Source organism: Quercus robur, chromosome 12, assembly GCF_932294415.1.
Source record: "Quercus robur chromosome 12, dhQueRobu3.1, whole genome shotgun sequence".
Lineage (NCBI taxonomy): Eukaryota > Viridiplantae > Streptophyta > Magnoliopsida > Fagales > Fagaceae > Quercus > Quercus robur.
In genome coordinates this window covers 27,957,160-27,972,252 of record NC_065545.1, presented here as the reverse complement: position 1 = coordinate 27,972,252, position 15,093 = coordinate 27,957,160, and the positions used below count along the sequence as shown (strand labels likewise).

The window sequence follows — 15,093 nt, the reverse complement described above, 5'->3', positions numbered from 1 at the left end:
TCTATACGTGTTACTCTTTCCTTAATTGGGCTAGTTTCTTCGTCAACTAATCTGTCAGTTGCTTTTAATGTCTGTAAGTTCTTATCTACAACTTCTTTTAAACTATTATTTATATATCAATTATCTGTCATAGTTTTTATAAAAGATGATCTTTGATGGGGTTCAAATTCTATTTCTTTTTTCAAAGGTGAATTTAAAGCTTTCATTCTTTCATAGAGGTCCAAAAAATTATCATATTTCTTTTCAACTTTAATATATATAGTGGATCTGTCAATATTTTCTAAAGATTCTAATTTTCTATTAATTCTATCTAAAAAACTATTATTGTGTTTATTAGTCTGTCGGTTGATTTTATCATCTGTGAAAGTACTCCAATTATTTGTATTATTATAGCCATAATTATCCATATCACTGTCAGAGTCAGAATCTGTTTCATAATCCATATCACTATTAGACCAATTATCATCTATATCTTTCATGCTATAACCTTCATCATAATCTATATCATCATAGTCCATGTTTCAAATTAGTGTGTGCCTAGCCTAAGTGTGAACAAGCAAACAGATGATGAGCTGATAAATGTATTTATTCTCTTTCTAAGCAATTAATAATTACTGGCGGAACTATTACTAACCACTGGTATCCTTACTATCGAGACCACCTCCTCAGGAAACTCCATTGCGGGACCACACAAACAACGCCTGTTCGTCGGCTACAACAAAGGTGCTGACCAACGCGAAACTATGGTTTGCCAACGAGTCTTTAGGCTGACCAACGCTAACAAGGAGCAAGTAGTGGCGATGTAGTAATAAAATTCCTAGTAACTTCTTAATTGCAAAGAAATAAAACTCATACACCTACCATCCATGGCTCTGATACCACTAACTTCTTCTAGTTAATATGATTTATTGAGAAAGACAACTATATTACACTAGGGCCATTCAAATAATGTCTTACCCTTTGTAATATTTAAACAATGAGATTATTATTTGTAAAAAATTATTTTGTACATAGGAGCATTGAATTAACAATTTTTTTTTTTTTACTTGTCAAATCAATCATAAATTCATTTTTCATAAACTGTGGCATTCAACAAACATCAAAACCTGAGGGTTTTAGTTAACTTAACTGATAAAGTCTTTGATAGTTGAATAAGAGATTTTGGTTCAATTTTCGCCTACATCAAAAACCGATTGGTGTATTGGTCTGATGACAAAAATCGCAATTATTAGAAGCGGATGCTATAAGTTAAAACTCTCTCTAGAAAAAACAAATATCAAAGCCCATTTGAATTTTTACATATTGATTTCACAAATTATAAAATACTGCAAATGCATTTGGTATACTAGGGAGATTTGATCAATATCGAGCCCCGTTTGAGTCTATAACTTGTAACTCAAATAACTTGTAAATAAACACGCTTGTATACCAGGGGCATTTGATCAATGTCGAACCCCAGTTGTATTTGTTTCATAACATGTAGAAATTGTCAATTTAGTTTGTATGTAATAATTTCATAGCTTGTAAAAATTGTTTGTAAACTAAGGGGCATTAGAAAGTTGCAAATAAAAAACATTTCGTATACTAGGGGCATTTGATTTATAACTTCAATTGGACTTATGCGTATATAATTCAGTTGCTTGTAAATGCACTTGGCTAATACTTTTGTGACTTGCTTAATCAATTGTAAATGAATGAACTAACATTTTTTTTTCTTTGGCTTGTAAAATCCATCAGATTAACATAAACTAGGGGTATTGGAAAGTATTTGATCTTGCAACAAATTTTCAGTGTGAAAACGGGTAGAGTTTCCCCAGTTTTCATTGATACCAACTTGTATATACATAGTCTACGCAGTAAGCAAGTTCTAATTGTTCATCACATTAAGGGCCCGTTTGGTAGAGGAGTTTGAGTAATGTTGTATGTAGTTTTTTGAAATACGTGTGGGTGAAAATATGTATAATGTTGTTTAAAAACTGAAAATGAGTTGTTTAACAACTCTTCCAAACGCACCCTAAGTAACTAACACAATCTAAAGAAGAACAAAAATCTTTTGTTTTGGAGGAAATGGTGAGAGTCAAATGTCCTCATCTTCATCAGAAGGGCCTCGGGTTCTCCTACGCGACGACCTCCTTGTATTACGACTTCCAGAACCTCCTTCATCACCCCGCTGTGATCGTCTTGGACCAGCTCCAACTCCAAGCCTTTCAAACAATCCCTCCATAGTCTGGATGTGAGACCGTGCACTTGCCAACTCCGCCCTCTGCAAAGTGAATAATCTGAGAACCCAGCTTCACAATTTTTAAGGACTACTTCATGCAAGAAAACATAAAGCAGCCAAAGATTACAAAAAAAAACAATAACTATGTACAAGAAAGAAGCGAATCTACAAACATAGGGAGAGATTCACTAGATGTGAGTCCCCAAACCCAAGACCAATCAACCAAAATGCCAACAAAGGAGGCAAGAAGACAAAAGGGGCAAGAACAAATTTCAAACATGGAATCTCCAGAGGACAAGAGGGGAAAGAATATACCAAAGAGAAGTTTTGAGCTGATTGTGTATAAACAGTTTGTTGTAGTGATTCAATCATCAGCAGACTCTCATCAACAAGATCAGTCCCAATCTGCATGAAGAGAACTATCAGGCATGCACCAAAAATGAAAAGCACAAGATGAATGCAAGACAACATACTGCCACCTGGCCCGTCCATGGAACATTTGGAGCATGTTCAGGCCTGTCAAGTCGCATATATCCAATAGAGCCATCTTGATTCATCACTCGGCATGACCATGAAGGAAAATGAGGGTACCTCTCCTGGAAAGAACCACTGGGGCCCTCAACATGACTAGAGGGTTGAGGAGCATTCCCCTCGGGCGATGAACCTTCAGAATCAGAACCCTGTTCTGCAGTTCCCTGCAAGACAAGACCGTTACTATACATGACCAAGGCACCGTTAAAACAACTCACAGTCTCTCCACATAGATGTGCAAAGCGCCCCTGCAGGCGCCTCTGAACAAATTCTCCATAATCTCCAGCCACTCCCATGGCATCACTTCCAGCTAGAGCTGCTTTCAAGTCATCTCCTTCCAATAGACCTCCTTTTCGCATCGAGTCAGGGGGGTCTTGTGGCAAGAGGGGAGGGTATTTGTGATCCACCTGTGCCAGCACTCGATCACCCAGGTACCAGTACCTCCCCAAAGGACATTCAAATAAGATCTTACGGCAGTTCAAGGTAAGTCCAGAATATTTATTAGAAATTGGAACAGCCTGCCAAGGGTCTAAGTTCATCTGCAATATAAAAAGAACTAATTCATCCCCCCTCCCAAAAAAAAAAGAGCAAACCAAAACAAAAAGAAATAACGAAAAGAAAGCCAAAAAAAAAACTCACATTTGTCTCCGTCAAGCTCTCAATTATCAATCGCCAATCTTGTAATGTACGCTTCTTGCCCCCACTAATCCTATTCCTGGAAGACCAACGAAAAAATCTTGGAAAGACCTGAGCCTTAGAATTATGAAGCTTAGGACCAACCCCAAAGTACTCATACATCCAAATCTGAAACACAAAACAACAACATCAAGCTCAAATTTCCCAAACTTAGAACATAAAAATTTGAGAAACCCAAAATTTACCTCCCAAGTAAATAGCGGACCACCCAAATTGTTCATTGCACACCGAGAATACTGGACCATATAATGGAGTAAGGTTGCGTAAGTCATGCCTCCCCAATCATACTTCCCAATATCATCCACATTCTCCAACGATGCCAGGTAACGGAGACTGACTGTACTCCCTGTGTTTGGGGACAGCACTTGGCCAATGAGCAGAAGCATGAAACTCCGTACACACATTTCCACATCCTCAATTCCCCGAAGATGTTTCACAAGCCATGACAATTTCACATTCAGCTCAGACCCTTTAGGAGGTAACCCCCCTAATAAACGCTCCACATCACAGTTGGTGAGATTGTCATTCACCTCTATACGCTCTCCCCCAATTCTCAAACCTGTTATCACTGCAAAATCTTGAGGCGTCAACATTACCTCACCAATACCCGGAAAATGAAATGTGTTCGTAGTATCCCAAAACCTTTCTGATAAAGCTATGATAAGGTTGATGTCCTTGTGCTCAACGATCCCATCATTATATATTGAAGTCAGAAAATGATTCAAACCAGCAGCAGAAATCTTGGCCTTTACCTCAGGACCCATAACAATCCAACAATTACGAACGTCTGAAAGAGACCCCCTAATTTTGTAAGACGTAGGCTTCTAACAATAACAAAAAAAAACACAACAAACCAACGTAAAGATCAGAAAATTTTTCCAAATTGCAAAGATAATGTCAGAAACAAGGACAACAATGAAATACAAAAACAGAAAGAAGCAAGCAAAGAATTCAAAAAAAGAGAAGAATAGCATTGTCCCATATTGATCATGGTCAAGACTTCAACTAAATACCCCTCCACTAAAAAAAATTTCCCAAACAAACCAAATTAATACGACTAAACTCGTCCAAGAACACCACCCATGGAAATGACTCATGCAAATAAAAATGCCCGTGTCCTTTACTTTTTACAAACACTCTCTAAGCATTAACAAAACCATTGTACAACATACAAAAGTAATCACACACTTCCAAACAACAATCCGAGACATGTAATTCACCAAAAAGAAAGCTGAACTTACCCGTTGAAGGGCTTGTGAAGACATGTGGGTATTTTTGTCTTGAAGTAGATCCTCATTGCTATTCCAACTCTTTGGTTTGTATCTCTTGCCAGCTCTGCCATCAAAGGAAATAAATTTTGAACCCCCTTGTGAAGAGGTGGAAGCCATGGAAGTGGTAGGAAGAAAATGGATTTGCTAGGAGAAGTTGATACGGGAGAAATTGAGATTTTTGAGGAAAACCCACTTGAATCTCGATGGAAAGTGATGGAAAATCATCAAAATTGTGAAAAACTCTTTTTAAGCTGATTTGGAGAAGAAAAAAAAAAAGAGGAGGCTTGAAAATGGTGGAAATTGGAGAAATTAAGAAAACAGCTGAAAAATAGACCAGAAATCAAATTCTGTTTTTTAAAACAAATGGGCTGCCATTCCACATTGGGAGGCCCGAATGGCTAGGCCCGCTAAGTCAGTTGACCCGGTAAAACGAGTCAGCCCAAATAAAAAATATTAAAATAAGTGAAGAAGCAATGAAGGATTTGAGAAAAATAAAATTGAGACGTTGGGTGGGCAATACAAATAAAATTTAACACCTTCTAAAATAAAAATTAAAAAAAATTACAATATAACACATTGGTAAAATTTTAGAGTAAACAATGGATCTTGTAACCGCCAATCCAATCACCTTGGGTGTAGTGATTTGGTAGGAGTTTTAGACTAGGTCATATTTGTGGGTTCAAGACTTGCTTGGTTTAAGCAGTGTGCTTAGTAAAAATTCAATGTCATGACATGAATAGTCCTAACGCACTCAAGGTGTCCTATGTTATAAATTCTGCGGGCTCAAGTGGATCGAGTCAATAATCACATGTTTAAAACTTTTTTTTTTTTCATTAAAAAAAAAAATGCCAATCCAATTGTCAAGAGTCAAGCCTCCACAAGTATAACTATGAGGGCTAGAGTTTAAGTCTTTCCGATGGAGTTTCACAGACATACACACTTAGATTAGATTATACTAGATTTGAAGTTCTATTTTATATATATATATATATATATATATATATATATATATATATATCATTATATAAAAAGCGGCTATGCCGCTACAGTGCTTCGGTACTATGCACTCAATGTGTTTGCACTGTGCAAGCACTGTAGCGGAAACAATGCTTTGGTTTCGTTAGTCCTTTTTTTTTTTTTTTTTTAGTTTGTTTTGTGTTTTTTGTTTTTTTGTCTTTTCTTTTTTCTTTACATACAGTGCTTTTGGTTTAATTAACCGACATTAGAGCTATAGTCCCTAAAGTTTTTTTTTTTTTTTTTTTAAATATTTATGTAAGCTGGTATATATATATATATATATTGTTATACTGATGCAATAAATTTTACAATATTTTCACAATTATTGACCAACACTATAGCTACAGTGCCTAAAGTTTTTTTTTTTTTTTCAATAATCGATTTGTGTTATTTTTTTTTTTAAATATTTATGTAAGCTGGTATATATATTGTTATACTGACATAACAAATTTCACAACGGCTATGCCGCTACAGTGCTTCGGTACTATGCACTCAGTGTGTTTGCACTGTGCAAGCACTGTAGCAGAAACAGTGCTTTGGTTTCGTGAGTCTTCTTCTTCTTCTTTTTTTTTTTTTTTTTTTTTTTTTTTTTTTTTTTTTTTTGTGCTTTTTGTTTTTTTGTCTTTTCTTTTTTCTTTATATACAGTTCTTTTGGTTTAGTTAACCGACACTAGAGCTACAGTCCCTAAAGTTTTTTTTTTTTTTAATATTTATGTAAGCTGGTATATATATATATTGTTATACTGACACAGCAAACTTCACAACATTTTCACAATTATTGACTGGCACTATAGCTATAGTGCCTAAAGTTTTTTTTTTTTTTTTTTTTTTTTCCAGTAATCGGTTTGTGTTTTTTTTCTTTTAAATATTTATGTAAGCTGGTATATATATTGTTATACTGACACAACAAATTTCACAATATTTTCACAATTATTGACGTGTCAATTTCTTACAAGTCGAAATAAAATATGAGATTGTGACCAATCACAATTAAAAATAAATGTTTTGAGAAAATGTTACAACACTTATTGTGTAGTGCTTTTACTTTATCGCGAATGCGCGTATTCACGGTAACTACAGTGCTTTTGATTTAGTTAACTGGCACTGTAGACCTAAAGTTTTTTTATTTTTAGTAATCGGTTTGTGTTTTTTTTTATAAAAAAAAATTATTTATGTAAGCTGGTATATATATTGTTATACTGACATAACAAATTTTTTTATAAAAAAAGCGGCTATGCCGCTACAGTGCTTCAGTACTGTGCACTCAGTGTGTTTGTACTGTGCAAGCACTATAGCAGCAACAGTGCTTTGGTTTCGTGAGTCTTTTTTTTTTTTTTTTTTTTTTATGCTTTTTGTTTTTTTTGTCTTTTCTTTCTTCTTTATATACAGTGCTTTTGGTTTAGTTAACTGGCAATAGAGCTACAATCCCTAAAGTTTTTTTTATTTTTTTTATTTTTTTTAATATTTATGTAAGCTGGTATATATATATTGTTATACTGACGTAACAAATTTCACAATATTTTCATAATTATTGACCGGCACTATAACTACAGTGCCTAAAGTTTTTTTTTTTTTTTCAATAATCGGTTTGTGTTTTTTTTTTCTTTTAAATATTTATGTAAGCTGATATATATATTGTTATATTAACACAACAAATTTCACAATATTTTTACAATTATTGACGTGTCAATTTCTTACAAGTCGAAATAAAATAATAAAATATGAGATTGTGACCAACCACAATTAAAAATAAATGTTTTGAGAAAATGTTACAACACTTATTGTGTAGTGCTTTTACTTTATCACGAATGCGCGTATACTACAGTGCTTTTGGTTTAGTTAACTGGCAATGTAGACCTAAAGTTTTTTTTTTTTTTTTTCCAGTAATCAGTTTGTGTTTTTTTTTATTTTTTTATTTTATATGTAAGCTGGTATATATATTGTTATACTGACACAACAAATTTCACAATATTTTTATAATTATTGACGTGTTAATTTCTTACAAGTCGAAATAAAATAATACAATATGAGACTGTGACCAACCACAATTAAAAATAAATGTTTTGAGAAAATGTTACAACACTTATTGTACAGTGCTTTTACTTTATTCAACTAGCACTGTAGTTACAGTACCTAAAGTTTTTTTTTTTCCCAGTAATTGATTTATGTTTTTTTTTTCCTTTTAAATATTTATGTAAGCTGGTATATATATTATTATATTAACATAACAAATTTCATAATATTTTCACAATTATTGACGTGTCAATTTCTTACAAGTCGAAATAAAATAATAAAATATGAGACTGTGACCAACCACAACTAAAAATAAATGTTTTGAGAATATGTTACAACACTTATTGTGCAGTGCTTTTGGTTTATTCAACTGACACGGTAGATACAGTGCCTAAAGTTTTTTTTTAGTAATCGGTTTGTGTTTTTTTTTTTTTTTTCTTTCTTTTAAATATTTATGTAAGCTGGTATATATATTGTTATATTGACATAACAAATTTTACAATATTTTCACAATTATTGACGTGTCAATTTCTTATAAGTCGAAATAAAATAATAAAATATGAGATTGTGACCAACCACAATTAAAAATAAATGTTTTGAGAAAATATTACAACACTTATTGTTATCACAATTGTAAGCTCTAAGGACGGGCTTGATGGGCCAAACCACTATTTGGGCTCACAATCTATTTATTTGGTGGGTCTGAGTATCCTACCTTGGGTTGTCCTAGGCTAAGGGACCCAATGCAAACATTTTTCTCCCTTTTTCTCAACATTAACTCCTCTCTCTTTCTCTCTTTCTTACTTTCTTCTTACCCTCAGAATTGCATCCCCCAACTATCCATTCATTTCTCCTATTTATAGCCTTCGTTAATGGGATGATCATCATTATCTTCTCCCTTAGTGCAAAGAACGGTCCAATCTCAATGGGCTTAAGTGGGTTTTTAGGTACGAGTGGCCTTGGAAATGGTTCCCACTTCAGTTAATGTATTCGGCAGTGGAGTTTCCTAAGGTTCTGCCGAGCATGTAATCTTCTCCCTTAGTGCAAAGAAGGGTCCAATGTTAATGGGCTTAAGTGGGTTTTTAGGTACGAGTGGCCTTGGAAATGGTTCCAACTTCAGTTAATGTGTTCGGCAGCGGAGTTTCCTAAGGTTTTGTCGGGCACGTAAACGGTGATGTGTCCGAGCGATGTGACCAAGCATGTGCATAAATACCAAGAATGGTTTCCCAAGCATCCTGTGAGCAGGGCGTATGCGATCCGCTTTCTAAATGTCCTGACAATACTCAGTACATGTTGGTGGCTATTCATGGGTCTGGGTCGGGGCCATTGTCGATGTGAAGATTAGATCCTTGGCCCATATCATTGATTCATGGTCCAAGGCCCAATATGAACTTGGGCGTTTAGGTGCCGTACAATAGCCCCCCCTTGATTCGTCCTCGGGCCCCGGGGACGAATCAAGGAGTCAGAGAGGCAGTGTTTTGCTCGAGAAGCCTAACAGACGTGCTTGGGGGTTACAACGGTCCATAAATGCGCTTCTCAAAAGACGCGACGCTTCAGATCTTGCGGCTCTGTAGTCATTATTACCTGACGGTTCACAAACCGAGGCGCACGTGTGGACTGCTCTGGGCATTTCTAAGGTCACCCCCTTTTCTACTTCATCATTGCTAATTAATGTCACTCATTGTACACCAACTGATGCTTTCCCTGGTTCTTATAAATAACCTATCCTAATTCAGTTTCCCACATTTCACTCTCTGTCACTTCAAAATTTCTCTCTGCCAAGCATTCCCCTGCGCTCCAGTCCACAAACCCAGAATCCTCCTCTCACTTAGAGCCAGAAGTAAGTTTTCTTCCCCTTTCCTTTATTTTCATTTCCTTCCCCAGAGCCCCTTTTTAATTTCTAGTCATAGAATGAGTTTTGCTCACCTTTTAAACGCCGGAGCTCCTTTAACCGCTTTTAGGCAAGCCTTTAGCATCCCTGATGATGTGGAGTTGGCTTATTGTCACGAAAGTGACATAGCTCTCCATAGAGGGGCAGGCATTGCCTTTTTCCCACTGATGTCCGTCTTAGAAGGCGGGGTCAGGTTTCCCATAGACCCCCTCCTACTTAACACCCTTAGATACTACGGGTTGAGTGCTGACCAACTTCCCCCCAACTTTTACCGGGTAGTGAGTTGTATGGCCAAGCTGAACCAAGCGTTCGGCTTGCAGTTAGACCACCACGACATAAACCACATGTACAGCCTTTGTGGAAAGAAGAAATCAAACTATTACTTAAAGACTGGAGATAACAAGGTACGGCTGATTTCTTGTTTGTCGGACTCTAATAGGAACTCCGCCGGGGAATTTGTCCGGGTGCGCGGCAATTGGTTTGCCAGTGACATCCCTCCCCCTTTGTCACGGAGTAAAGTTGGTTCGTCCTAACCATTAATTTCTCATGTTTCCCAAAATTGTAAATACATTATTTACTCTAACTTTGATTCGTTTTCTTTTTGCTGCAAACGGTTTAGTGTTCACTCAGGAAGTCAGAACAGTCCACGTCCAAGACCTAAATTTTGTGTTAAGGTCTGAAATCTTCGTTCACCAGGACGGACAATTTCGTGCTTCCCACCTCATTCTCGGCGTAGACCCGGTATACTCCACTTGGCAACCTTTCAGCCAAGCCTTCCTTGTAGGTAGTCCACTCCTCTCTTACATAGATGTTCGATACGCGAACTTCCTCCCTCCCAGCATCACTGTAGGAGAAGCCCGTGACCTCGACCCACGGTATACCTGTTCGGATGAACTTGCGCCCGTAAGGGACGAATCGGTCGAAGTAGCATCCAGGCATCTCCGGGAATGTGCTCACGAGGCCGTTCAGCGCGAAGCCATACAAGCCGAACCTGCGAATCCGGTTCAAGTAGCCACGTAAGAAGCCGCGGAGTCCAGTGACTCTTCTAGGATCCACTTTGCTCCTGAAGACATGGTGACCAGAAGGACTTTGACCGTCAGCCGTTTCATCCCTGGTGCAAGCCAGGCCATTCAGTAGCAGCAGCCTCCACCTCAAGGGCGCATCCCAGCTCCTCCCGCTCATCCTCCGCCTCCCTCTGCTCTCGGGCGGCAATGCAAGAGGCAAAGGCTTGCTGATCAATCTTCCACCGGCCCGGGAGAGGGCCAAGTCCAATCTCCACTTCAACCTTCCCGGGGTGTCACCATCCGGGAGCCGCAGGCCCAGGTCGGAACAAATGTGGCCTCATCCTCCAGACTGGCGCCTCAGTGGCATCCAACGTACGAGCTGGACGGCACGCCCCTTCCGGCTGACGCAAGCGTTCGGGGCTGGGAGAAGGGTGAAGGGGGCTGGGTGGCCCAAAGCTTAGCTCACGGCCTCCTCCTGCCCGCGGACGTAAGCGCATTTGCAAATGCGACCGATGAATCCATGGGGAGAAGGCTCCAATGGCACACCATCGCGGTTAGTCCTTTTCCTTCGCACTTTCATTATTATCATTTTCCTTCCGTGCAAGTCTTTATATTTATTTTTTTATTTTTTTTTTTATTTTTGTATTCGGTGTAACTTTGAATTGTCGTGCGTTAATAACATTGTCTTTAACAGGCCGCCCAACTAGCCCATATACTAAATGAAAGGGTGAAGGATCTTTCCGAGGAAGTTGGTCGGGAGAGAGCCGGTAAGGAAAAGGCTGTGGAAGCGGCAAAGGAGAAAATGAAAATTGCCGAATCTGTCGAGAAGAGGGCTGCTACTGCGGAGAAATCTCGGGCTTCGGCAAAGAAAAAATCGGCGGAACTGGTGGTGCAGCAGAATGAGACAAAGACAAAGCTGGCCGAAACAGCAAGCCTAAACTTCGCTCTATCTGAAGTGGTTGCTGATCTGCAGGCGGCCCTTGAAGTATGTGAGAATAAGTGGTACGATGAGGGGTTTGCCGACGCTGAGAAGAGCGTGGAGCCGGTGGTTATAGCCCATTCCCAGGCCCCCGTGCCCGAGCACCACACCGTCGAGATCGCCTCCGAGACACAGCCTGTGGAGCTTTCTTTCTAATTGCCGAACTTGCTTTATATTCCTTTTACTTGCTTTTATTTGATTTCGAGTTGGTTTGCCCAAGTCGCCGGGCTGTGGCGACTAGACAATTATTTCCTGTTTTAAACAGTTTGCTTGGTCTTTGAATCTTGATACCACCGGGTTTTGGTGATGACAAAATTTATTTATCATGCTTGATTTCAAATTTGTGTTATTTGTCGATCAATTGTGATGATGCATGTATATTTTCTATCTCTTGTGTTTGCTTTAAAGTTCCCGCAAATGTTTGCGCGACTTTTCCTTATTGGTTGGTTGGGTTTGAACCGGGAAGTCAGGTTATGATTTCCAGAGTTCTAAGTAAGGTTTCCACTTGCTCGATGATAGGAATCGAACCGAGAAGCAGGCTTCTGTCCTTGGAAACATTTTAGCAAGGTTTCCACCTGCTCGGTGATATGAATCGAATCGAGAAGCAAGCTTCTGTCCTTAGAAACATTTTAGTAAGGTTTCCACCTGTTCGGTGATAGGAATCTAACCGAGAAACAGGCTTCTTTCCTTAGAAACATTTTAGCAAGGTTTCCACCTGCTCGGTGATAGGAATTGAACCGAGAAGCAGGCTTCTGTCCTTGGCTTCTGTCCTTAGAAACATTTCTGTAAGGTTTCCACCTGCTCGGTGATAGGAATCGAACCGAGAAGCAGGCTTCTATCCTTAGAAACATTTTAGCAAGGTTTCCACCTGCTCGGTGATAGGAATTGAACCGAGAAGCAGGCTTCTGTCCTTGGCTTCTGTCCTTAGAAACATTTCTGTAAGGTTTCCACCTGCTCGGTGATAGGAATCGAACCGAGAAGCAGGCTTCTATCCTTAGAAACATTTTAGCAAGGTTTCCACCTGCTCGGTGATAGGAATCGAACCGAGAAGCAGGATTCTGTCCTTGGAAACATTTTAGCAAGGTTTCCACCTGCTCAGTGATAGGAATCGAACCAAGAAGCAGGCTTCTGTCCTTAGAAATATTTTGGGGCTGCTTGAATCTCCTTAGCTCCCTACTTATCCATCAACCACACACAATTAACAAAGATAATCTGCCCGGCAAGAACAAGTTAGTTGCATTTTTACCATAAGTTATTACAATACTTATATATATACATACTTTTTTTTTTCTCTAAGCATGACCGATTAATGATAAAACTTCTTTAGATTATAAGCATTCCAAGGTCGGGGTAATGGTACTTCGTTCAAGTCTTCAAGATAATACGCCCCCACGCTTGCGATAGCTGTAACCCTATACAGTCCTTCCCAAGTTTGGGCAAGCTTCTCGGCATTTGTATCTCGCATGCTTCTTACTGCCTTTCTTAGTACCAGGTCTCCAGCGCTGAATTCTCTGACCCTTACTCCTTGATCGTAGCGCCGGGTAAGCTTTTGTTGATACGCTGCTAGCCTTATGGTTGCTGATTCTCGGTGTTCTTCAAGTAAATTTAGGCACCCTGTCAGCTGACCTTTGTTCTGTTTCGTATCGAATTCTGAGACCCGTGCACTACATAAGTTAATCTCGGCCGGTATCACGACTTCAGCTCCGTAAGTGAGCGAGAATGGGGTTTCACCTGTGGATCTTCGAGAAGTTGTCCGGTATGCGCACAAAACACTTGGTAGTTCTTTAGCCCAGTTGCCCTTCGCTCTTTCCAGCCTTCTCTTCAAGCCATTCACGATCACCTTATTCACGGCCTCAGCTTGGCCATTGCCCTGGGGATACGCCGGGGTAGAGTACCTGTTCCTGATCCCGAGATTGCCACAAAATTCGCGAAAACTTCAATTGTCAAACTGCAGCCCGTTGTCCGATATAAGGGAGTCCGGGACTCCGAACCTGGTGATTATGTTCTTCCATACGAACTTCTTCACATCTACATCCCGGATATTGGCCAAAACTTCTGCCTCCGCCCATTTGGTGAAGTAATCAACTGCCACCAACACGAATCTTCGATTACCTGTTGCTCGGGGAAAAGGCCCGAGTATGTCCAGCCTCCATTGTGCAAAGGGCCAAGGACTGCTAATCGGGTTCAAATGCCCGGCTAGTTGGTGTATCTGAGGGGCGTGCTTCTGACACTGTTCACACTTCCGAACGTATTCCGCGGCGTCCTTTTGCATTCGGGGCCACCAGAATACCTAAGTCATTGCCCGATGTGCTAGTGATTGTCCCCCTACATGGCTGCCGCATATCCCTTCGTGCAACTCGGCCAGGAGCTGGCCTACTTTCTCCTGGTGCAAGCATGACAGATATGGCCCTCCGAATGACCTACGATAGAGTTTCCGGTCTCCGAACAACCAATGCCGGCCTGCCACCCTGCGGACTTTGATAGCCTCTTTCTCATCATCCGGAATTCAGTCATCGGCCAAGAAATCCACGATGGGGTCCATCCAACTCGGACCAAGTGTTGCGACTGCCGTGACTTCGACTCTCGCAACCCCCTCACTTCCTACTACCTTAATGCTGGGCTCGAGGACGAGTTCCACTCTGATAAGCCGAGGAATATCCTTGGCAATTGACGATGCTAAAGTGGCGAGAGAGTCGGCATGTCTATTCTGTGCTCGGACCACTTGAATCACCTTCACCGTACAAGAGCCGTCCATGACCTGCTTCACCAAGTCCAAGTAGGCTTTCACCCGAGGATCTCGAGCCTCAAAATTCCCCTGTACCTGATTGACAATGAGTCTTGAACTCGAATAGATCTCCACATCCCGGGCCTCTAACCGTGAAACAGCCCTCAGTCCGGCAAGCAGTGCCTCATACTCTGCCTCATTGTTGGAGGCATTAAACCCCAGCCTGAACGAATGTTCCAAGAGAATTCCTTCCCGGGTGATTATGACTACCCCGGCTTCGACACCTTTGGCGCTGGAAGCCCCATCCACATGTACCTTCTACGGGCGATGCTCCACCTGACAGACCATTTCCCCCTTGGGAGAGAATTCTGCTACAAAATCTGCTAACACCTGTCCCTTTACTGCACTTCTCGGCTTATACCTCACGTCGAATGCCCCGAGCCGTGCCCCCCATTTAGCTATTCGCCCCATAAGATCAGATCTTTTCAATAATGACTGTAAGGGATGTTCGGTCAACACATACATGGTATGAGCCTGGAAGTAATGAGGCAATTTCCTGGTAGCATGTATTAGGGCCAACACCAACTTCTCCAAGGGCAAGTACCTGGTCTCAGCGTCAACTAGAGTCTTGCTGATATAATACACTGGCTGTTGTACTCCTTGTTCCCTTAGAAGCACGGCACTTACGGCATGTTCGGATACTGAGATGTACATGAATAATTCCTCTCCGGGCTTTGGTGCACTC

The 15,093-nt window shown here is 40.1% G+C and overlaps 1 protein-coding gene across 7 annotated transcripts; it reads right to left on the bottom strand.

Annotated features, from left to right (window-relative positions):
* Positions 1-1,767: 1,767 nt before the first annotated feature.
* Positions 1,768-5,036, bottom strand: LOC126709422 (protein MAIN-LIKE 1-like). 7 transcript variants are annotated; one of them, XM_050409654.1, is made up of 6 exons: positions 4,690-5,035; positions 3,634-4,272; positions 3,392-3,556; positions 2,698-3,291; positions 2,537-2,626; positions 1,768-2,263 (listed from the first exon to the last, which is right to left on the bottom strand). In XM_050409654.1, the coding sequence occupies exons 1-6, from the start codon at positions 4,834-4,836 to the stop codon at positions 2,078-2,080; spliced, it is 1,821 nt and encodes a 606-aa protein (XP_050265611.1). In that variant the 5' UTR covers positions 4,837-5,035; the 3' UTR covers positions 1,768-2,077. The 7 variants fall into 7 exon arrangements, 6 of the variants coding, with proteins under 6 accessions (XP_050265611.1, XP_050265612.1, XP_050265610.1 ...); XM_050409655.1 differs by having other exon boundaries at positions 2,701-3,291; XM_050409653.1 differs by having other exon boundaries at positions 2,695-3,291; positions 3,634-4,269.
* Between the last annotated feature and the right edge of the window lie 10,057 nt (positions 5,037-15,093).